The sequence below is a fragment of the Charadrius vociferus genome, unplaced genomic scaffold (genome assembly GCF_000708025.1).
Source record: "Charadrius vociferus isolate BGI_N301 unplaced genomic scaffold, ASM70802v2 scaffold261, whole genome shotgun sequence".
Lineage (NCBI taxonomy): Eukaryota > Metazoa > Chordata > Aves > Charadriiformes > Charadriidae > Charadrius > Charadrius vociferus.
The window spans coordinates 4,026,612-4,052,314 of record NW_009646856.1 but is presented as its reverse complement, the minus strand read 5'-3'; the positions used below and the strand labels follow the sequence as shown (position 1 = coordinate 4,052,314).

Below are 25,703 nucleotides of genomic sequence, written 5' to 3'. Positions count from 1 at the left end.
CAGAGAAACAACACAAAACATACATACATATATATAGACATACACACATATGTAAATACACTAAACAGATATTACCTGGGCTTCAGGAAAGCGGCAATAATATACTGCCTGAGGTTTAAGGAACTTCCTAGGACTGTCATATTGTCCAAAGCTGAGCCAAACCAAAGCATCAGCTTTGAGCATTATGTCATTAGCACTTTTTCAATTGTTATGAATATGTAATTAATTTTAGAGAGTACATAAACAAATCTATTGGTCACAGTTTGTTACAATGAAAGTAAGACTTTGTACTATTGCCCCATTTAGCATAACATAATTCAGACTGTTGTCAGTAATGTGCATCCTTCCCAAGGCTTTCTGTTAATGGAGAGCAGAAAGCCAGATCCACGCTATCCTGAAAGGAGGAGAAGTCCCTAAATATTCTCTGTGTAGCAGAAAGAGAGTTCAGTGTTCCTCCTAAAAACATCTGCCTCCTCTGGGTAAAAAGACCTGGACTTCAGAAAATACCGCAAGTGCAATGGTTCCTATAGCTCCTGTCCACAACCCACAGCTCAACATTGACCAAAACCCATAAAGCCAAGGCCCCAAGTTCCTTCATTCCATACTAACCTACCTCCACATCCAGTTGTACTAAACAAAGCATCTAATTAACATGAATGTATGCTAGTTCCCACTAAAATTAGTTAGGTTTGTATGATCAACATTAGGCAAGTATATCAAGTCCTTTCATACATAAGGCCAAATAGTATCTTATTGGACCCACCTGTAGAGTTCATTTAGGTGAACTGGATGTAACAATAGGGCAGAAAAAAAACCAACCCCACACCACACATACACTAAGCAAAAACAAACCAACCAACCAAACAAAAAAAAACATTCTCCCCCAAAGCATCAATAGGTTGGGAAGGAATACCTTAAATAAAATTGCTTTTTAGTACTTGAGTTGTACCTTAATTTCTACTCTTCTTTGCAGTACATTGCTATGTATGTGGATGCTGACACCAAATACTACCCTTCCAAACATTATATATGCTGTGTATACACAGAAATAAACAAGTAATACTTTATAGCTCAACAAAAGGAGGTGTAAGCACCCCGTGTTATTAGATGTGCCTAAAAAATGGTACTTAACAACATTTACCTGTGAGCATACTAGTGTCAGCAAGCTCAGCACTAGTGATGGGTACATTGGGACCATCCTCTTCATATGCTTTCAAAATGTACTTCTCAATTACACCTATGACCCCAGCAGGTTTGTCCCAGGTGACCTCAATGCTGTAACCATTTATACTGTGAACTCTTGAGGGAGTTGGCACATTTTGTGGAGCTGTAGAAGGATAAAATAGAAAATAGAGAAAATGGCAGTTCTAAGGAGACTATTGCCCCTATTTCTCACTTTTAATGGCTGCAGTAAATCAGACTCAACCATTAGCATAAATACAATTTATTAGAGTTGTAACTTTTCAGCATTGATTTAATATGACTGCACATCTTGAGCTACTCAGTTTAAGCTATATTTCAAAACCATCAAAACTCCATCTACATAACATTCCTTCTTGTCTTGTTGCAATTTTCCAAAAACATTTAATGTATCAAACATATTTAAGCATCACTCACAAAGAGAAGAGGTGGATTGTATATAGCTAACAAGTTCAGGCATTATAATCATACAACTGAATGAAGCAAGACAGTATTGCAAGAGAAGGGTTTGATATTTATCTGTTGGATATCTAAGCCACAGAATGCCACAACTATGAAATATTTCTAAAAATGAGCATTCCCATTTAAAAAAACTACTTCAAAAAATCTAAGCTCTTCCATTTATTCTTGTATTTTCACAATGCCGTACAACTGCCCAAAGGCAAAGCAGAGATTTGTAAGGCCTTTTTGCAAAATCCTTTGCTTCTGATCATTCCAAGTTATTCCATATTATAAAAAGAAAGAGAAAAAAAGGAAAATTAAGATGTTTAAAAGAACTGGAAAGCTAAGCTCATATATGCATACAGTTGCTAATAAAAAAAAAAAATCATCCCATTTCCCATAACCTTTAACTATTTATTAGATATTACTATACCAAGTAAAGGTCTGGCCAGTAACAACTTCATCACAGATGACTGCACAGGGGATGCAGAGGAAAGGCCCAAGGAACACTATGGCAGGATGATGGATGACAAGTTTGCTGTAAATGCATGTGGACTCCCTAGCCCTGCTGATGATCATTCGCTTTTCTCACCATCAAATAACCTCTTTTTTTGTAATTTTATTGTTTAGCTTCACTAAATATGAAAGCAGATTTGTTTTTTACAAGAAGGGTACCAGAATGCAAAGTATAAAAATACCTGGAAGTTGTGATTCTTGTATAAAGAAAGAATGTGACACTCTAGGAAAGCTTCACTTACTACACTAATATATTGATTTTATTAGTTCTGAAGTGTATTACAGGGCAAGGTAAGGTACTGTATAGCAGATGGTCTTCTCATAAGGGACATAACAAAACCAACTCAAAAATAATTAAATAGCGCAATTATTCTCCAACCCCGGGGAACATGTAGCTGCTCAATGCTGTGGTCAGCTTGCAAACATAAATTTATGGTAAACCTTACAGTCATGAGACAGTTGATATGAAAATGTGCCTGTATTTTCTCTCTTCTGGGTGGTACGCAAAATAAGGAACATAAGTTGTAGAAGAATGCATTTGCAAGTCCAATATTTACTCAGGTAATGTATCATTTTTTAAGATCATACATCGAATATCTTGCATCAAAAGAATTCTCTGTGTCGATGGAATGCAATTAGGCTTCAAATTACAGAAGAGGGAAACTTGGTTAAATAAAACATGCAGAACTGTAAATCTTCAAAAACTTGCTGGTTCAATAAAGTTTGCAAGAACACTGAACAGAAAAGGTCCTTTAAATTATCTTCAATAAAATGTAAGAAAAGATTCATCTTTAAGGCTCAGCAGGTATTACATTCCTACTTTGAAACCCTCTGCACAAGCCCCACGCTGCTATTCTGTTAAATATTACCACATTTTCACACGCAATATATGGGTTACTTGTTAAAAGAATCCTCACTTAGCAGCACTGAGCAGCATACCCATGTGCAGGTAACAAAGAAAAACTTTCACAAGACCTTCTGCTCCCCAACAACTACACGGCCTCCTGTCTTCCACAGCTTGTGCCTGCTATCCCAGTATCTCTCTTTCTCTACGCTGATTTTGTATCACTAAGTTATGCACATGAAAATTCAGATTTACTTACTGCAGCAGACTCAGGTAGTGTGAGTTTAGGTGTGCGTGTATGAACATACCTAGATGCACAGCTGCTCTTAGCCAATGCAGTTCAATGCTTTCACATTCTTTGCTCTCACACAATTATATAATCTAATATATATTTGGAAAAGACCTTCAATTATGCGTGGAAAATACTTGCCTGAACACTTTGTAGCCGAAGACCTATTCAAAGCATTAAGCAGTTTTGCTCCATTAGAAACACTGGGCAACTGACGCTACTCAAAATTGTTGCGGTGGGATTTTCTCCAACCTGACATTAGATAGCTAATGACAAATGGGAATAAGTAAACCTTAAAATTATATTTACCTGATTCTCTTGTACGAACACGGGTCCATGTGCTAGATACTGATCCTCCTTCATTTGAGGCAACCACCCTATAAAGGTATTCTTCAAAGAACATAGAGAAGGATAGAGGAGGAAAAAAAAAAGCAAAAAACCAACACTGAACAGGGTAATACACTAATAAAGAACAAAATAAAAATGATGTATTTCATTTAAGGAACCAATGTGTTACCTGTAAATGGTTGTAGACCACTCTCATAAACACTCTGCTCTTTTCCTCGGTATACTAGGATGGAGTCATTTCCCCTGCAGTTAACAGCACTGTCAGTTGATAGGCATCCGTCCAGATTGACTCTGACAGCACTGCTGGACACAGATGCCAAGTTAACGACAGCACCTCGTGTAAATTTAACATCCTTCATGCAACCACCGAAACCTAGCAAACAGTAAGGGATTAGTATCATATAAAGAGTTTCGGTCATTAATTAAGAATCACTTTAATTCCTTTCAATTCTATATTTTCAGCATTAAAGACTGTAATGTGAATATGCTGCCTTCCAACACGACATTCTGTCTCCCCTTTGAAGATACTAAGCCGGTACAAATTCCGGGTGCTAGTGTTGAGTTCCTGCCTTACTGAAATATACTTTCATTGTTATCAATTCCATCCCACGAGGAAATAGTTTTTTGTTTTCTCTTCTGTCACTTCTCTCTTTAAAATTATTACCATAAAAGCAATTCTGAACTTGAAAACCAGCTCTCTATTGCTTGTGAATATTTTGTTAATATACGCATTTCCTCAAACTGAGAAGAATGATTGAAAACATAATTAACTTCAGGAGACCATGGAAGTATATCAGTTTATCCTAATGGGGCTATAACTGGTATGCTGTTTACAAACATACTCTAAAAACATAACCCCAAACTGTTAATTTATGAGAAGAAAATTAAGTAGCCTCATCTTATATTTATCTCTGTATGTACATATATATTTCTCTGTGTGTGTAACATTCCTATCAACATTACAAATATGTTAAATTAGTTACTTGCAGTAAAAGCACCACAAAAAAAAAATCAGGATGCAGTTTTTAAAATTTCTGCGGCTTAATTTACAAAGAAAATTAATAAATTGATACAAAATAGTTCTCAGATCTGAGTAAAGTACAGTGATTGGTGTTTAACGTAAAACCAAAGTAAACAGCAACCAAACTGAAGACTTCAATTCATTGAAGAATTAACTTTGTAAATTAAAATTCAACCTCTCACAGATCAATGCTCTTTTTTAGCTCTGTGAATGCACTGTATTTATATCTTACGCACTTTTATTGCCTTTATTAATGTAAGATGGCAGATCAGAGTATTATTTGTACTTATCCACCCGATCTGAGAATCTAATATCCATGCATAGTTCATGCAAAAAAAAAGGGGGCATTGAAGGTGGACATCCATTTTGAATCATCCTCTAAAACACCTTCTCTCTCCACAACACTAGGGATTTAGACAAACTACTCCTTGAAATGAATACATCCGAATTTAAGCTCAACTCTGTTCCACAGCAATCTACTCGGTTTCTTAGGCAGTCTGTGGCAAAGGAAAGAATTAATCCCAGTCTGCACAGGTATTTTAATCATGAGACAAAATGAACAGTTGCTTAATTTGCGATGAGATGCATGCTGTATTACCTATTTTAATACATTGGTTTTAGTATCTTTTTAGCTGCATTTATCACTATTTGAAGATACCTGACTGATAACAGCCTAGTAATCTTGTTTACTCTCAGGTAGCTGCAGAATAAGTAATGACAGTACAAATTTTCACAAACATTCCTGCCAGCTCCCCTCCATCTTGACCTCTCAGGAGGGCATGTGATGGGTCACACAAAGGCCCGCAGACTCTAGCTGAAATTTCTTAAAATAAAGTTGCAACTGACATGGAGGTGGGGTGGGAGAAGATATCCCTTATTTGCTGTGAGTAAAAAGATACTCCTTTATTTAAAATTAACTACCAAGAAGCCATTAATCAAGAAAACCTTTTGTAAATATTTATTAAGCTGGGAAGGTCTCCATATTCTATTATCATACCATTACATCATTATAGTCCTACATAAAAGTATGTTTTTAAGCTGTAATGCTTAATCTTGCCCATCTAAATCTACATTTAGGACCACACCAGAATGTTTTTATCTTCAGATGCTCTGAATATTAATTCACAGCCACCATCTTATTTTGCAGCGTGTTGAGGAGGCTCGGTGAAAAAAGTAATGTTTATTGATGTGCCTCAATATGCATTTCAGACCTTCACTTTAGACGTTATTTTGCCCTAGATTCTTTGTTCACAGATCTCTTGCTGCAGGAGTTGTGAATACAACCAGTCACGAGGCTATACCATCTGCTAGGAGGCAACACTGACAGGGTATGACTGGCTAGCTCTTTTGGGCCATAAATATTATGCACACAGAACCTGGAGGAAGGTTATAATATATGTGATACCCACAGCTGGAAGAATACTTAAAACAATATTTTTGAGCTATCTGTAAATGGCAGTGCATGGATTTGATTCAAACTATTCTATAAATGTGAAATCACAAGGCTTCAATGGAGCTCTGCAGAGACTCCCCACTAATCACTTACTGACTGCAACTTAGGTGCCCACAGCATCTGAAAAATACACTATGACTGATGGATGCATAACTAATGCAAAAACAGATCTAGTTTAATAGACACTTTTGACTACATTTCATGCAGCAGATCCTTTTGTGGAGGCCATTAGTATCAGGCTGTAATTCTTTTCTCTTTTCCCTAGAAATTTGACCTGTTCCAGAAGAGAAGGGTCACAGTGATGGCTAAAAAAATGACCACCTCTCCTCCTGCTGATAACACAGAAAACATCGTGGTAATGTAGCCAAAATCGAAATTCACAGGTTTATGCTTACTTAATTTTTAGACCAGAATCAGTATCATCTAAAAAAAGACAAATAAACTCCCAACAATTCTTCCTTGTGGCAGCATCCACCCTCAATACAGTGATTTAAGCTATGTTTCCTGTCTTCCACGGGTTTTGTATTCCAGATCTGCGAGTGACACAAGTTGATTAAGTGAAACAAGTTTATCTGAACTGACTTTCTCTGATGAAGATTTGAGATCTTATGGTTGGGCATCTCAGATTACCGTTTGCTACTCTACAGTTCCTCTCCTATGAGCTAGATTGCTTCAGATATCACTGGGTTGGAAGAATTTTTATAGACTTACAAAAGGATCAGGTCGAAGAAAAGGTAGATGGGTAGGGATAACTGGTAGTTAAAGCAACAATGGTGGGAGGAAAAGATCGTGTTACATATTCATGAATTTACACTATCATCGGCAGAATGCCCACCTCATGTATGACACCAGTTTTTGAGAAACACATGTTCTTATTGGCATCATCTCACCTTGTTCTAACCCCAGTTCTTTATAAAAATTCTGAATCTCAGGTGGGATTCCTCCTACGTAGACCGGTGAGTTTACTGTCAGCTGTTGAACATGAGGTTCAAGTGTCTGCTCTCTCAGTTCATTCATACTTGCTGAAACTACAGAGCCCTCCTTGTTCACGGTGACTTCATTCCACTTTCCATCACAATAAGATAGTCCTAACCAGAGATCCACTTGTGTAAAGACAATGCCAGTCTTTAGAAAGATGTTCAATATTCCACTTTTCAGTTCAATCTATGTATTTTAAAACAGAAAAAAGATTTTGGAAAAGACATCATATACACAGCAACAACAGGCTGTTATTTTAAAAAAATAATCAAGGGAGTCAATGAACAAGATCAATGAACAATCTGTATCAATTTTCATCTTCAGGATAGCAGAAATTACAATAAAATTGCTTACACAAAACATGCTAAATACAGTCTATCAGTTAATTAGAACGTAGGAAAATATATTGTGATTTTTTGACAACTGACTTTGTCACTAATGTAACTAAGTAAAAAGAAAAGACAATGAACCAGGACTCTTTTGCTTTTTTTGAGAATGAGAAAACAGTATTTTATCTATCAATTCATTTTTTAGAAGAATGTAACAAGATAATAAGGAAATGAAATGTCAGATCTGATTAAGGTCTTTTTAATTGGCTGGTGAACTCAATTTCAAATTTTTCCAGCATACAATGATTCTGTATTTCATCCTTATTCTTCTAAATCTTGTAAGAAAATAATTGTTTTTGTATGTGCTTTTAGAGATTAATGCGCCAATTCTCTAGTAGAAATATCTTTAACCTAAATTTTCACTGCAGAAGTTTCCAAATGCTTTACTGCAAGGTTCTTTATCTTAACTGAATGGAACACAAGGGGGCTGAGACTGTAAATTGGCAGGTATAGAGTACTAAAGACTGAGATGAAGAACTTGTGGTTGAAAGATATGGATACGTTCACAAAAAGGTATTTCTGTTTCCATGCCAAAATCTTATTAAGTGAAATAAAAACTACAGATTTAATATAAATGTTTATCACCAGTAATGACAAGCTCACATATTTAGATTACTGATAATATTAACATTGCAGTATTTGCAACTGGATTGTATTTCTTTAACAGGGACACCAACTGATGAAAGAACTCAGTACTTGAGATGTCATGGGCAATACAGGTCCTGTTCCAGAGTGCACACTGACTGCTTGCTCAGAGACAGAGGGATTTTGTTCTTTGGGACCACAACTTCTCAGATTTCCATGAGTTCATAGCCCTTTACAGCTAAGGGCTCTACAATACAAGTGAAGGACAGATGATGGCACCAATGCTGATGAGCATAGATTGAAAAAGTAGTCCATTGGACAAGTCACCATTTTTCTTCACTGATGAAAATTAATACAGAGCACACTGTGCTGGTGTGAAGAACGTGTTTCTGCTGCATGACTACAGCAGTATGCCAGCAAATTTGCCAAACCTGGAAGCTAGAGAGTAGACATGGTGTTTGACATAACTTCACTACTCAGCACATCCCTCTTCCAATTTATTTATCTTGGCATAGTCTTAAAGCAGGCAGAGAATGATGCTTGTGCTTTTTATGATGACCTGGACTGACATACAGAATGCCCAAGCGCAGCTAGAGATAAAGAACCACTCTTCACTTTGAACTGTTCTGCATGATGAAGATAAAAAAGCAAAGTCCTGCATACATCCAGCATTTATAGGTCCTTCTCTCTGGTAGTAAGCACAGGTTCAGAAAAACAAGAGATAAATTGTTTGCTTTGAACAAAATTCTGGGACCACTTCAAAAAAATGTTGATTGTTAATTTGTTATTGGAAAATATAACATTAAACCAAAAATGCAAAGGTCATCTTATTCTTCTGCCAGACATGTAAGTTACCATCTCTCAACAGAAGGAGACAATTTAACATCATTATAAAAGCATTATATCATAGCTCTAAACCTGAGTTTAGATGGATTATCCAGCCATACCTCTGAGAAACAAAACGCAGGATAGGGGCTGCATTGGAGGCTGAAGGACACTTTGTTAAACCTGCCATTCAAAATGGTCTCAACCAATGTTGAGCTACAAGACTGATTATAGCTTCATCTCCTTTGAACCAGGAAGCCATCCTGAGATTCAGGGATATCAGCAGAGACAAGCAAGAAACTTCAAAGAACTTGTCAATGACAGTCAGTTTGTGAGCCTTTTGAAAGAAAAAGTAAGTGGTGTTGATCTTGAACTGGGATTTCCAGTTCAAAACCAATAAGGTTAAAGAGATGTTCTGTACTGGTACCAGCCCTCTTTGGGCTGTCCAGGCCAAACACAGACCTTTCAATAGTCTCCCCAGAATCAGTCTTGAATGGAAACAGAATAGAAATCTCTTCTTCAGAGAGGACCAAGAGAAATCACTGGTGACGAATAGGTATATCACCTTCATGAGTCCCACATGAGTACCAGCTACTTCTTTGCTAATGAAAAGATTTTGACTTTGAGTCCCCAAAACACTTATTTCACAGCCTCACTTAGCTCCATCACAGATAACACTTTCATCTCAGACACTGGTTATTTTACTTTACGCAGCAACTTAAGTGCAACTCCTTTGAAAAAAGTTCCCACAGGACTTCTTTCTTACTTTGTTGCTTTGCAGAAGCAAGTCAGCTCTTGAATTCAATGTCTTGGGAGCTGGTGCCACTGTCGCACATAAGATTTGCAGTGCTTTGGCTTTCTCTGCTGTTGAAGTGGTCAGCATCAAAATCAGTAACGCAAACTCTACCAGCAGTCACAGTACCTTCGTTCAGTCACAAACTCATGAGGAAACATATGCCAGAGTCAGAGCTAGTGATTCGTACTAGTTTATCTGGTCACAGTTTGCTCATAATTATTGTGCCTGGATCCAAAGAGAATCAGATTGACCTCTCTAGCTTGAGTTAATTCTCACAGCATGGAAGTCATGGAAGAAGTGACCTTTACACAGAGCACATTTCCAGGACATAGTTTTGTCTCGAGTAGAAGACAAGACAGAGTCTTTGGCCATTTGGTAGCAGGCCAGCCATGTGTCTAGTTTAGTCATTCCAAAACTATAAAGCTAATAAGAGAGCTGTGACCTATGCAAAGGGAAGGGTCAGGGAATACCATCCTGCATTGACACTCAGGATAAGTGGTATAGCTTCTAATCTGTTTTGCAATGCAAGTGTCTCCTGACCAAAGATCCTAACAAAGACATCGTAGCTCATGCGCAACATGCTACACACCTCATTTTCACTTTCTATTAACCTTTTTTTGTGAGCTCAAGTGTATGGAAAAACCTTCTGTCATCATTATATAAGTGCAGAACACAAAGTTGCAAGGGTTGGAAAAGCATGCATATATTCATCCTCTCTAAAATTCCTCACCTTAAGGCTGTGGAGATGTTTAGGTCAGGAGTAAAGCGAGATTAAAAAAAAAAAAAATTGACTTAGGAAAAATGCTAAGAAAATTAACTAATCACAGTTTTCAGTGCTAAAAATAATGTAAAGATAATACTGCCAAAAATCTGGAAGTATGAGCAGAGAAGGAAGTTGTTTTGTCTAACTACTTCGTGGTTTTGATTACACTTTCAATTTAGTAAGTCCCCTTTTCCCTTTACAGTCAGAAGCCTTCTCTATTTGTTAGTCTTTCCCAGAGCAAGAGGAAGGAAACAAGGATCACACCACAAGAATCTCCAGAAGAATCCAAGCCCCGTGTTTGTCCCTGTGAATACTGTTCATGTAAATAGTGCTCCTATACTGTGAATTACACACATACAAGTCTTTCTAGGGTGGGACAGTAGTGCCTGTGTAGCATCTTGTGCTATCAGCTCATGATCTTGGTCATTATTTGAGGGCAAAACTAAAGTAGTAATGCATAATTAGCAAGATTTTTTTTATTGGAACTCATAATTTTTGGACTAAGGCTGCTTGAAAAAGAGGATGCAATCACGTCTAGCAGAATTCAAAATCCAGGAAAAAATGATCCACTGGGAAAGTCAGTAATATAAAAAGTGAAAAGTAAGTTATAGTTGACCTGAAAAGCAGAAAAATATATTTATACATTTTAGGTCAGAAGTTTAAGAGAAAAGGCACATTAGATATAATGCCATGCAATAAAACAGGCTGTGACATGACAGCCATTAGCAAAACAGCTGCATAATAATAATAAATAAATAAATGAGATTCAATAAAAATGCAGAAAGAGCAGATTAGGTCATAAAGAGTAACAATACACTCAAAAATTTCTAAATGTAAATGATTGCTTCTTGTACCAACTAAAAAGAGATATTACTTTCAATGTAATACCTTCTAGTTGGTGCAAGTAGTAACTACACTTGACCCACTCAAGCAATGGTGACCACAGTCAAATTACATTCAAAATCCTTGGGGGAAGAAAAATATGAAAATCCAGAGCCATGTAACTAACAAAAAAAAAAAATGAAAAGCTGTAACAAACACATTCAACCTTAAACAAGATCCTGGAAAAGATGGAAGCACGAGTACTTCTGAGCATAAAGCAGTCCTACGCAACAGACACCAACAAGAAAGTTCATAGGCATTATCTCAGAAATTTACCTAATACAGGATTTGTAGAATTTCCTCTATGGTGTTGGGAAAACAGTAATAGGGATGAGATGGGATTAAGCTAGACCACTAATTTCTGTCTCTATAACAATCCTTATGTTTCAAATCAAAATGAAGAAATCACATTGATTATAAAAGTTACATATACCTTAAAGAGAAAGCTTTATTAGGGCATTGGACAATTTCTGTCATGAAATTTTTGATTTACAATTCAATTGATTCTGTTCTAGTATGAGGACCGGGAAATTGTGTAACTCTATACTTTCCCAAGAATGAACCAAAGGCTTTTAATGCACATTTTTTATTCCCATTTCTAATCACTTCTAACTCAGCAAAGAGAATAATTCTGCTTTTCATATATTCATACACTGATATCTTTCTTATTTCTGATATGAATAACACAGGCAACCTACTTTGAGCATTCATTGGAGTCTTTTTGCTCCCCTTACACTTTGCTGTGCACAGCATTTCAAAATAAGTAAACCACAAAAATACTGACTTTGAAATTTCTTTAAATGCTGGACATATCTTAGTAGACAAAACTCATATGTCATATCTGAATACAGTTATTTGTATTTCTGAACTTACTGCAAGATAATCTGGGCCATCTTTATTGTAAACAAACAAAAGCAATCCATTCAGTTGATCTGTTCTAAATTTGAATGAGATCTCAAATTCCAGTCCACCACTGAAAACACCTGAATACAGTTCCAGGAAACCTTGAAAGAAAGCAAATACAGGCAGAAGTTAATCAAATACATAAATAAATAGGTTCAAGAAACCAAAAGCAAAAATCTAAGTGCTACTTTCTACTTTGACATGAAGACCTTGGAGGTTTCAAGATTTAGGTTTACAACTGTATCACTCAGCTTTGTAAAGGACAGTTATTCATAACGTACTGCAACAAACCAAACTGGTGCAATCTTCTAAATTTTGCTGCCTGGTATTTTTTGATACATTACAGGCATCTGTGTCTCTTCAAAACTGAAACTTCACCTTTTACATGCATATCAAATCTGCATACGGATACAGCAGCAGCACCTGTCTGCAAATGCAATTCCTCTTCCATGCAGCAGTCTTCTGTAAACCCAGGAACCAGATTTTAAACCATTCAAAATTAATCCTATATAACTAAAACTGCTTTGAAAAGCGGATCACTGCAATACTTCTGACATGATCTCCTTTTATATCTCAAGAGCATACTAGACTAGTGCAATAGTACAGCAAATTACCTTTGCCAAGAAAATGTGCTCCTTCGGAGAGCGCGACAGGGCATCCTTCCCAAATATGATAGACATTGTTTTGCTCTTCAGCATCCTGCCAGTTCAAAGATTCCCAGTTTTCATGGGGAGTATCCACTTTTTTCAAAAATATGTCACTGATACACCCCACAAATCCTTTCTGGACTATCATCTTCATCCCTGCAGAAATGGAAAATAGTTTTTTAAGCCAATCTGCAACTAATCATAGGGATTAATTTATGTTTTATACATACTCACCTATTGTATATATGCAAGTATGCATTGAGAACCAGCCATCAATCACTTCGTAAATCTAGTCTCTAAGCTAAATCTGGATTTCTGAACGAGTCTAGTCACTAAGGGCAGCAGGTACTGCTATGTAGCTGGAAAATACTAAACATTTTTGAGATTTTGCCAACAGGTGCCTTCAAATCAACAGCATAGATCTACTCCATGAAGATTCCAAGGAAAGTTTTCGAGTTTATCCTCTTTAAAAAAAACAAACAAACAAACTAGGAATTGTGAAGAAAGGCATGCATCTGCTGAATAGGAAGAAACTGTGTTGCAGAAGCTTAGGCAGATGAATACACTTCTAGAAGCTCCATTGGGAAGCTTTTCTTTCCTTGTTTGAATAAAAAAAGATAGCAATTCATGGCTTCTATCTCTTTTTCTTTACTGGGGACAAATATATAAAGCAGGATTTTATAGATGGCATTCTCTTGAATGGTAGAGTCAACCTCATTTTGATTATTTAGTTGAGGTTTTTAATGGAGGCACCCTGCATTACTTTATGAACCAAAGTTTTAGAACACCACATGCACATATTTCTTGGTGTAGGAGGATAGAGGAAGTTGCACTCTAGTGTACCTCACATCAAGTAATTGTCTAGATTTCATGTCCTTATCAGCGGTGGGAATACAAACTTAAATAAACAATTTAGTTTTCCGGTTTAAATGAGAAAAAGAAAAAAAAAAAAAAAAAAGCACAAGCCTGGATATGAATCCCCTGAGAACAGCTGATTATATACTGGTTTTGTATGCGGTCACCTCTTTGTTATCTGCTGGTAGAATATACCCTTGGCATATAGATCGAGTTTACATATGAAGATGTATGTTTATTGATCCTGTGGAAGCCAGCTACAATCCAGCTCCACATAAATACAGCTGTAGAATACAGATGTATTCATACACCACCGAGTTCAATGGAACAATCCTTGAAGGATCCAAACACACACCAGAAAAGCTCAGAGTGTTGTATCCCTGCATCCAGGTAGGACACAAAACCCTGTGCTTAAGCTAATAAAAACAATTTGTATGTGTATTTTGGAAGAGAATTTCGGTATCTAAAATGTAAAACATACCCATAAGTTTCACGTGCATACTAGTTCTGTGTATACAATTCAATAAAATGTACACAGACCTCATACACTGATGATGAAATCAGTTATATAGGTACTTCAATCTATCCCGAAAGATAAAATTCAAGAAACTGTACAGACTTATTTTTGTTTAATACAATTTTGTAAATAATTATGCAAATTAAGTACTGTCCTCATGTTTCTGACACAATGTCAATACAGCCTACAGCACTGGAAAAGCAGTTAAGTCAGTGCCACTGTATAGGATTCATTATATCACAACCATACTCACCTACATCCCTTCTTACAATCGTATAACCCTGTGGAAGTCCTCCAACAAAAACTCCTGTGTTCTCTCCAATAATGGTACTGCCACTAGTTGCTAAGGAAGAACCTGAACAAAATAGGTCATTATTCTTGTGTTCAATGCTTTCAACAGTTTTTCAACTCAATAACAGAATATTGATATTTGATAAAAGAGGCTAATGTAACACAATATCCTAATACTTTCCCATACATACCCAGGAAATATTTAGAGCTCTTTTACAAAAGAATACTGATACAATAATAGATTCACAAGCATAAAAAGACAAACTCCTACCACTTAGTATTAAATTAGCAAAGACTTACAGTGGACAGATACCTCAGATGCACAGACAAAACGGTAGTGATTTTGTCAGAAAACTGAGTGAGTTTTTTTCTGTATGGATGAACACAGGTAGTGGAAACGTAAGCAAGTAAGCAATACCCTAAGTAATACCAAAATAATAAAGCAAAATGAAACTGAATTGATTACCTGTGTACTGCCCATCCACTGTGATGTTTCCCAGGGCTTGAATTCTTGTAGCAATTATTTGGTGCCAACTGTTATCGTTGTACTCTCTTCCACCATCATTAGTTGGAGTGACTGCTACCGCAGATCCCTTTTTATTAACAGAAGAATCTGATTTAGAATATTACGAAGGTAAGGTTTAGAATTATACCTTACTCTTTATAACATTCTGTGGTACACAACATCTAAAAATAAAGACAAAAGTCTTCTGTTTAACTTCTTTTGCAATACTGAGTGATGTTTAGGACCGATTTCCCCACTAAATTAACCTTCTCAAATAATTAATGAGGGATTGAGGATCCAGTTCAGTTTCTATTAAAAATAGAAAACCCTGTGTAGTTCCTCTGATAAAGACAAGGATGAGGCACAAATTATTGAGGGTCATGTCACTCAGATTTTTTTATTTTTTATTTACTTTTTTAATTAAGTCTTTATTTAACTACTTCATTGATTGCTGTTGTTGTGAAGTTTGATGGCCACGATTCAATGTGCCATCCACAGAAATCCAACAGGATTGTTGACTACAACACCTGTCTACAGGAAGGTATCCAAAAAAGAGGTGTATTTGTAGGACAGCATGAAATGCATGTGCTGTTCCTGTTAACCTGGTATCAAAAGGAATTGATTTTTTAGGTGAGAGAGTATAATACCTTTATGAAGAAAAAAGTCATACCAAGAGATTCCGGTGGGGGGGTGGAAAGGAGCGAACAGAAGGCACTTACTGAGGATGTTTTTACTGCACAAGGTATACTTGTAGAAATGTTTTTAAATTTAACAAGAGTTTTTACATGGCTTTATTAAAACAAAAAATATAATGATATGAGGGGATGAATTGAGAGACATCCATGACAAAATGCAGAGAAATCTTTTCTGAATTGCTGAGTAAGAGGAATACAACAGATGTGGTTGCCAAACCAAATCTCAGGACTGTAAACAACTAAAATAAATAGCACATGAATTCATATAATTATGCAATAAAAATAAAATTAATGTATTTCAGGAATTTTACTGATATTTATATCCAAATAATCTTTCAACTTCCCAATAATTCCCGTAATGTTGTCTCATGACTTTATACTCTGCTCGAACCATCTGGGAACTCAAAGTTATTCTGTTGAATTCACAAAATAGAACTGTCCTATGTAGCAGGCAACTACTGAATGGAAAAACATTTCATAGGCACTACATAATATAAAGAATCAAAACCTCTGCAGTTACTCTATGGATTAAGACAGACTTCAAAAAACTAATTGTAAAAAAATATGTAAAGGAAATATAAAAAGTGCCTTATAATTTGGGGATCTAGCTTGTTACTTTGCAGCAGCAGCAAACCAGACAATTCAGAAATTTCTGGCTCAAGGACCTTAGAGTTACACATATGAAGAAAACCTGTTGATAAAAACATCCACCTATTTTGATTAATACTGAAACTCTTGTTAAAAGTTAGTATTCTGTCCTTAGAGATGAGCATCTACTAGAAATTGCTTGTCAGCATATAGATTTATAAACATAATATACATTTTACAGTACATTTTGAATTGGGGAGTGTCACTGTGTATCCTATGTATGAAAATACATATGATGAGTACATATGTACACGATTACAGGAAAATATAATTCCTATTAGTATTTACATCATGTTTCCTACTCCATTCAGACCACATCTTGGTACTAAGGCAGTCTGTAGAGCAGTCCTCTGTCCCATGGTAACAATACAAAGCTATATATCCTTACATACTAACGCGTGCTTTTTCATATACTATTTTTTATTGTCTTCTCTCCTATTTCAACATTTTAATATTTTACAAACACACATTTCATTATCGTAGTTTAATAATTAAAACCAGAACTGGTGTCATGCCCAATTAATGTGCCCTGGTAGCATGCCCATTAGTTTTTCCATTAGTGAATTCAACAATACTAATGGGATTACTAGCATGGGATGCTAATTGGGCGTGACATAAGAAACTGGCTTACTTCTTAGCATACCCTTGCTAATGATGAAATTAATGAGCATTTTATTAAATGCTGTCTCATCAAAGTGTACTTAGTTAGCGTTAAAATTGTTACAAACGATGCTGCATTCTAAAGATCAGGTGCCTGAATAAGTGGTTCTTCATATTATGTTTGGCAACAGTCTAGAGCATTAACAGTTTTATACATCAGAAACCACATTTATTTGTAACCGATTCAATCTGGGACCACACAACCATATGTGCTAACCTGTGCTTAATTTCAGGGGGTAAAAAAAAGAAAAAAAAAAAAGAAAAGATGTTATTTAGGGTTCAGCATGAACTGCACTGGAGGCATCTGTATGACATTTTATCCAGAACTACCTGAGTGACTGTGATCATATTCAAATATCCTGTTGCGAAATATCTTGTTATGCATTTTGGAAATCACACATAGGGAACCGAATCTAGATTAATTTGCTGACCCATACGATAAGTCTTGATTTTTAGTAGCTCTCAGTAATAACTAAGTCAATACAAAACTCTGCAGCTCTTCATGCTGATGCTTACATTCATGAAAATACATAGAACCATCACAAATGCAGATCCTCAAAGATACTGTCTAGATGCCAAAGTCTGAATGCCACTTCTCCCAGTCAAGTTCTTTCAATGCCCGAACTCCTACCACTGAAAAGGTGAACAAGTGCTGAAGTTTTGCCAGTGCCAAGCAGCAAGGTATAGTTGGGATGCATAGCTATGTATTCTTCACCTTCCTTTTTTGGGGGAGTAACAGCTCACCTTCAGACAGTGCCTACTACTTCAGCCTCTGCACAAACCACAGGCAACAAGAAAAGTATCTGGTGTTCCTCCTTCTCGCTGTAAAGTTTAGTAAATGGATCATCTTCTAAAATGGAAAAGCTGGATTCAATTCCCTCCATATTGTGAGAAGAATGCCAATACTCTTATCCTCAGACTGTCCTAATCACTAAGGGAAACGGTGCTATAGATTAGCCTTAAATTTCCACTGTTAGTGATTTCACTTTGTATAAAATATTCAGTGCTTCCCTGGGAAAAAAAATAGAACAAATGACCTGTAGCCACTGAAAGATAACTATAAATTGTCGCTAGAGTTGATTGCATAATTTAGGGGTGGATGTAAAATGCATTGTGATGGGAAGAATCTCCACAGACAGCTGAAGGTTTGCAGGTGCACTGAGTTTGGAGGAAGGTCTATGGAACAACTTGATTATGCAGACAAGACTGAGGCAGACCTTTGTTAGCAGAAAACCTCATGCTTCCTGGAGCATGAGTAGGAACCTGCAAAGAATGACCGTAAAACAATAAGGGAAGAAGAGCAGCTAGACAACACAAAAGAGAAAAAAAAAAGAGATGGTCAGAAAACAGCTAGATGAATTTTGGTGTACATAGCTGAGAGAAGTATGACTGGACAGGAAGAAAAGGATTTGAAACGAACGCTTAGAGAAGGAAGAACTTAGGCTGCTGAAAACTCCCCACTAAGACAACCTGGCAGGACTATCTCCAGAGCAGATACAACAAAGAGAAAACATGCGGCTCACCATGAGCAAAGTTACAGACCAAAATATTGAAAGGGACTAAGGGTAAAAATAATTAACCTGTGACAGGACACAGCTGGAAGGAAGCACAGAATATTAGACAAAGATGCTCTGGATAAAAAGCAGCAGTTATAATTATCATCAAAAAGAATTTTTGCAGTTTTTAAGAGAAGAGCACAGAGGCAGGGCCATAAAGGCTTATCATATATGCCACGACCATAATTAGAGAAAACAATGCATAGAACCTAGTTAAGAAACCACATGCTATCAATAAGAAGTAACTAAAGCAGTTGCACACTAATGCAAAGTGACACACAAATGAAGGACTGAGAATTGCTGCTGCAGAACATAATACCCGACACTATAAGATAGGAATAGCAAATAACGGCAAAAAGAAAAAAGAAACAAGCTATGTAGAAAACATAGAAACAAAGGTAAACATAGTATGGGAGCACAGCATATTAAGGATACAGAAGACTGAAAAAAATTTATAACTTATAATTTATAATATATCTACAGTAAATCAAATGTTAAGACCTACACTATTCCTGAATGCTTTGAACTAAAAATTTTATTTTTTTTTTCTACAAACACTCACTGAAACAGCCATATAGGTTATTTTAGACTTTGTAAGAGGAGGGAAAAATAAAGAAGTGATGGTGATAAAAATCAGCTTGGGACAGTTGTCCCAAGCTGATTCAAATGAAGCACAAAGATAAAAATTATTTTAAAAAAAAGATATACTCATAACAAGTAATTTTTTACAATTCAAGATAGCAATTATTGAAAATAATGCTGAAATAAGAAGCTCTAGGGACTGAATACGGACAAAACCTGGCATTTTTTTTACAGTTAAAGGACAGGTAAAAAAGGGGAAAAAAAAAGAAGAAAATTAAAGCCCCAAGCCAGCCACTTTTCCACCTGTCCCCCTTCCTCCCCATCTCCCAAATACTGTGAATCCAAAAAAATACAATGTCTTCTAGGGAATGAGTCCAACCTACCTGATACAAAGCTACTTCAGAAGGAACAAATCTGCAAGGAGGGCTAGGAAGACTATTTGAAGCACTAAAATGCTATTTAAAAGATATCCACTCCCATTAAAACAAACAACAACAACAACAAAAAAATCAAACTATTACACCTAGAAAGATCTCGCAAAGGAAATAAAAGTTCCTTTTCAGCTAAGTGAAGGTATAAGAATAAAAGAGAGAAACCAGAACTATTACCTATTAAAATGTGGATGAGGGCAACATTAACAACAATGTTAAACATTGTCCCAAAAATTGAAGTACACACTGATTCGGTTTGCAACAAGGAAAAGACGACAATACTGTGTGTAAATGCAGTGGAAATAATAGAAATTTATATCTCACAGACAGAAGCAGAGTTGATGTTTTCTAGCACGGGGATCGCATAAGACTATCGTCTGTGCAGTAGCATGCTCCTCCACAGATTTTTCAGAGCTCAGGAGGAGCTTCACTGCTGCACAACACCTCTGCAAGTCATGGAGCACAGTGCCTGGACCATGCCAAAACTCAGGATGCACAGGTTAACAGTGGATTGTCAAATCTCTAAATCCACGGCGTTTTATTCCTGTAAGCATTTCTGTTCAACCCCATGGAGCAATAGACACAACACCAACCACATAATTAGACACTGAGGTTTGACAGAAGATAGGGCCGATACACTGACCAAGCCTTCCAGCAACACGAAGGCAGTGGTAACCTTACAAAAAGGATGCACGTATATGGGATACATATGATACCACATGCTGGCAATATCATTAGAAAATCCGATAATTACTTATAGTTTCTTGCATACGTACGAAATATAACTGAGTCTAATGTTTCTTTTTATTTCATGAGGAGATCCAATTTCAGTGTGCAGAGAAAACAGAAAATACCCAAACAGAAATGCAAGAAATGTGGCCTTATTTTTAATTTTGTGGAATTTATTTGATAATATTTCCCTCATTATTTATGTCTTTGCTGTGGTCCTTATTACTAGAAGCAAGAGACTACCTTCATCGCATTAATGGCAAGCCCCTGACTTCAGTAGGAAAAGACAAAGTCTCAAGATGGGAGGCTTAAAAAGTAATTGACTAAAAAAATATATAACCTTTATTTGCTAATTCAAAAACTAGTTCTGCCCACCTCTGAAATCTTGGTACTTTAAGCTATAGTGGTGTTCAGTGGTACTAACAAAACCCCCAACCCATAAAAATGCAAAAGTAGTCATGAATTGTGGCAAACAAAACAAAAATTGAGGAAAGCTTTAGTGTTTCAGTGTTTCTCTCCCCAAAATGTCCAGTTACCTAAGGGTTCTGAACAGCCAGTTAACTTGTATCAATTAAACAATAATTTTAAAAAGGCTAAGTATGCAAAGAACTACTGAAAGAAATAACATAAGCTATTTTTATTGTATCCTGTTGTACCTGTGGATCAAAAAGAAAGTAAGGACGCCCACTCCTCAGTTGAAGTGCAATGTATTCCTCTTGATTCCCAGGTGATGCAGAGAAAAAAATCAAACCATCAGGTTCCTGCGTCCTAAATTTCACTTTAATACCTGGTTGGAAAAAGCAAGCAGATGGTTAATGCCAAAAGTAGTTCTGCATTCTAACAGTATAATTACAAATAAAAAGTTGTTTTAAAAACAGCAGTAAAATGGCAAACCAAAATCATGGAAGTTTTGTTCACTAAAACCCCTGCCAGTCATTGCAGGAGAAATTTCACGAATCCAGACTGAATCAGCCTTTGAGAGAAATGTCTGTGATTCAGTGCCCTTACTCATGCATTAAAAAAAAAGATATGCAATTATGAGTTACGCTGTTCAGTAACTTCTTTCTTAAAAAAATATAATTCAAATATTAGCATATTGTTCTAATAGTTGATGTTTTACATGTGGATTTTTTGTGTCCCTTAACATATTTATTCATAAAGTAGGGATGAATTTCCTGCATGGAAGGATTTTTATGAAGCATTTCTATGAAGAACAGTGGGGGGTTGGTTCCAAAAGATCATATATGTATTTCTAAAAGAATAAACATAAATATACATATAAATACATGTGTGTATATATACCTAAGTGTACAAAGAACACCTGAAAAAGAACAAGTTTTAACAAAAATTGGACATATCCTAAGGAATATTTGATGAACTAAGCTTAATTAAGAACTTTCCAGATCATTATCAATAGTCCTCCATTTGGTTTCTGACAAAATATTTTCTCAGCACATGAGATGTCATTCAAATGACATACAAGAAAAAAAAAACCCAACACATAGTTCTCTTACATTACATTTTACTACAAATAAAGTATCAAAACAACAATCTAATTAATCAGCTTGTAAATACTGGAGTATTGTTTTCCGTGGCATAAACTTAGTCAGCAACTATCTAAGGACACATTAATGAAACAATTCATAAATTACGCATCCAGTTTTGAGAGGTATAATTATGAATAAACAAATTTTGGATAACCACCGATCTTTTTGACTGTAACACCTTTCTTTAAGCTATCTTCTAGAACATCATCTTACAGAAAAATTACAAAACCATATGCCAAATTTGGCCCAACTTTTCTAAGATGCAAATCCAGACATTGCAGGCTGAGTCTATGGTAGAGCGATGCTTTTACTGTACTAATTTGTTTGCAAAGGGAAATGAAAAAGCAGCAATAGCAACACCTATCTATACTAAACACTTCCAAGACATTTCTGCGTAAAATGCTTTTTACCGAACAGAGTAACTTATTGGGTTTTACCCAACTCCATCAAACTATTCATTCTTTTCACGCACTTTTTCACTCTTACGTCAGACAGAAAACAATAAGTGACAAAAGTTTTTCTTGTAGACAGCATCCATACCTTAAAAAATTAAAGATTTATAATTCTGATGCATATTCATACTAGGTCATGCTTGTTAACTACCTATACCCATAAGAAATATCCTTTGACCCCATTTCTTAAATCACATAAATGTTTTCATGCAAATCACACGATGCACTCACAGATATGAAACATTCTCTAGGCAATGAAACTCAGTCACGTTACTAAAATATCTGCAAAAATCAGTTGTACATAAGTAATGCCCACCAAGTAAAAAACTCAACTGTGTCCCTACTTATGGAAAAGCATAGCTTTGCCTGGCTCAGAAATAACCACTATTGCTGTACTTTGAGGTTCCAGGTATTTCCAGCTGCAGTATCTGCTGGAGAGGCTGAGACTGATGGCCTCTAATCCCAGCACTGAAGAGCACAGTTAATTTAACAAACTGCCAGTATTTTTATCAAGCTGTCAAAGACAGTTCTGAAGACTAGAGGATCCCTCCTCACACCTAATTCAGAAGGACAAATACTAACAAAATAATTGAGTTTCTGCAAAAACACCACTCTCTTATAATGTTGTGTTAGAAAATATAAACTAAAGGGTTCATAATGGTAATATTGCAGTAATTCTAAAAGTTTTCAAATGTTATGCAGGAGCTTGCTTTCTTCTTTGGATATTGAAAAGGCTCACAAACCTTAATTCCTGCCTGTAGATTTGCCATAGCTTCATATAAAGTATTGATGAGTCAAGAACCATCATTTTCAGTCGCAGCCCAAACAGTAAATTCTAAACTCATTTGTCACCTATTACATAATTCAGAAAAGAATTCTACCCCTTTAAATTCAGGTTTCTCTGGAGTTTCTCGTGAGATAAGGAAGTTCATATAAGGTAGCTCTAAATGAGTACTTTCACACCTCAATATTAATATTTTCTTGCAATTCTAGAAGCAAGTGCAATGGAGAAACCGAATATTAAGAAAACTTCTGCCTCATATATAGTATTTTCACTGGAAGATAAAAACTTGTGAAATTAATATTTTTCACAGGAACATACTCATTAAAAAAAAATCTGAAAAGATTCCTCAAGTCCAGGTTGGACATCATGTTCAAAACAAAACATAGCCAGAAATCCCATTAGACTTGTAACAGCTAGGTGTATGTCATTTTTCTGCCTTATCAACACTGAGCACTGAAAATGGATCTTACTTAACCCGATCACAGAAAGCTTCCCTCTGAAAAGCAAAAGTTACAAAGAACTTGAAACCAACACTGGACCAATTCAAATGACATACAAGTTTTGGTTTTTTTTTTGTTTGTTTGTTTGTTTTCTTTTTTTTTTTTTTTTTGGGGGGGGGGGGGAGTTTTTGCAAGAAAGTTTCTCAAAGACCTGTGTCTACTATTTCAGTATGCATGTCTAAAACCTCAGCTTCAATGTTAGATATAACAGATAAATAGGAAGATAAATAAAATAGTGACAATACAATTACTTGTGTAATTTGCCATATATGGAAACTGCATCTCAGCCACACTACTGAGGCTACTAAAGGTTGGATGGAAAACATGACCATCTGTGGGACATAGTAGGAATGTACTTTTAATCAACCGAATCTTCAATTGCAACTCAACAATTCGCCTAACAGGCCTGTTTATGTGACAAAAGTGATTGGGCCACAAGGAGTTGTTATCATTTCTAGGGTAAAAAACAACAGGAAATTCTATTACAAATTAAACATTAATGTATGTAATTCAAATAAAATCTTTAATTCCTTTTCAAATTATAGCTGCAATTGGAGAAGCTGTCAGAATTCCTTTAATTATAAATAAAGACATTTCTTCAATTTCTGTAATTGAATTTCTTTAATTATAATGGCATTGTACAAAACATACTACAAGCACTGTATGCAGTGAACATAAAAGACAAAAAGAACAACACAGTAATAAAGGGAAGTTTCTAATATTATTATTAATTTTTTTAAGTATCCCAAAGTGTGTTAGGGCAGACTCTACCCTTCTATAAGGATCTACATAGCTTCAACTTATGCAGTAGTGGATTGTGATTAGATTTTTATCCTAGTTTCATAGATGGCACACCCAGGTTATTAGAGGGATGAAGATGTGAGTGACAAACATGGGCATTTTAAAGGCATTAAACTGAGGAGCAATATCAGCATGCTACCCTTCTGAGTGCACACCATTTTAAGCATTCCTTTTTAGTAACTGGCTGATATTAAAATGAAAAAGATATACAGTAATGTCAGATGAGTCAGAACCCAGCTTTTTGTCTAATACAGAAAATGCATATGAACCTATTTTTATATCCCTTCTTTGCCTCCCTCATGTAAGGGTTGCAAGTCTGAGAACTTCAGCAACATTTCAGATTCAGACTCAGATTCACATCTGGATTTGGATTCTTCTGCCGCAATGCAACATAGCTTGTGAGATCTGCCCAAAAGTATTTAACAGGCAAGAATGTGCTCTTTAGAGGCTGACTGTGCTTTTACTTAAAGTAAGTTTACAGAGCACATGGGATTATTTTGAGTTTAGAAGAGACAGTTGATGGTCAGAGGGAAAATACTAATAAATTAGAGCAGCTACCAGATTAGCATAACATATACTAATAATTTATAAATATTACAGCAATAAAAATCACTTCTGACTGATGTTAAAGATTTTTTCTTGCAAAATAAAGAGTTTAAAATAGCTTTTGTTTCACCAAGAAACTTTATTCACCTCGATTACAGAGATTTTGTTTCCTGTCAAACATCTTTCCAACTTAACTGAATTGAATTTAGTTATTGGGCCAGCAGGTCAGGGGAGGTGATTCTGCCCCTCTACTCTACTCTGGTGAGGCCCCACCTGGAGCACTGCACCCAGCTCTGGAGCCCCCAACATAGGAAAGACATGGACCTGTTGGAGCGGGTCCAGAGGAAGGCCATGAAGATGATCCGAGCGCTGGAGCACCTCACCTATGAGGAGAGGCTGAAAGAGTTGGGGTTGTTCAGCCTGGAGAAGAGAAGGCTCTGGGGAGACTTTATTGCGGCCTTCCAGTACCTAAAGGGGGCCTACAGGAGAGCTGGGGAAGGACTTTTTACAAGGGCATGAAGTGGTAGGATGAGGGGGAGTGGCTTCAAGCTGGAAGAAGGTAGATTAAGATTAAATATTAGGACGAAATTTTTCACTTTGAGGGTGGTAAGGCACTGGCATCGGTTGCCCAGAGAAGTTGTGGATGCCCCATCCCTCGAGGTGTTCAAGGCCAGGCTGGATGGGGTTTTGAGCAACCTGGTCTAGTGGGAGGCCTATGGCAGGG

At 36.2% G+C, this 25,703-nt stretch overlaps 1 protein-coding gene across 1 annotated transcript in view; it reads right to left on the bottom strand.

Moving 5' to 3' along the window:
- USH2A (Usher syndrome 2A (autosomal recessive, mild)) overlaps positions 1-25,703 on the bottom strand; it is a 394,584-nt gene that overhangs the window by 232,139 nt on the left and 136,742 nt on the right. The window contains 9 exon segments of the mRNA XM_009894321.1: positions 1,142-1,327; positions 3,600-3,680; positions 3,808-4,011; positions 7,003-7,276; positions 12,204-12,334; positions 12,848-13,021; positions 14,497-14,607; positions 15,010-15,136; positions 21,006-21,136. Of these exon segments, the coding sequence (XP_009892623.1) occupies positions 1,142-1,327; positions 3,600-3,680; positions 3,808-4,011; positions 7,003-7,276; positions 12,204-12,334; positions 12,848-13,021; positions 14,497-14,607; positions 15,010-15,136; positions 21,006-21,136 (1,419 nt within the window).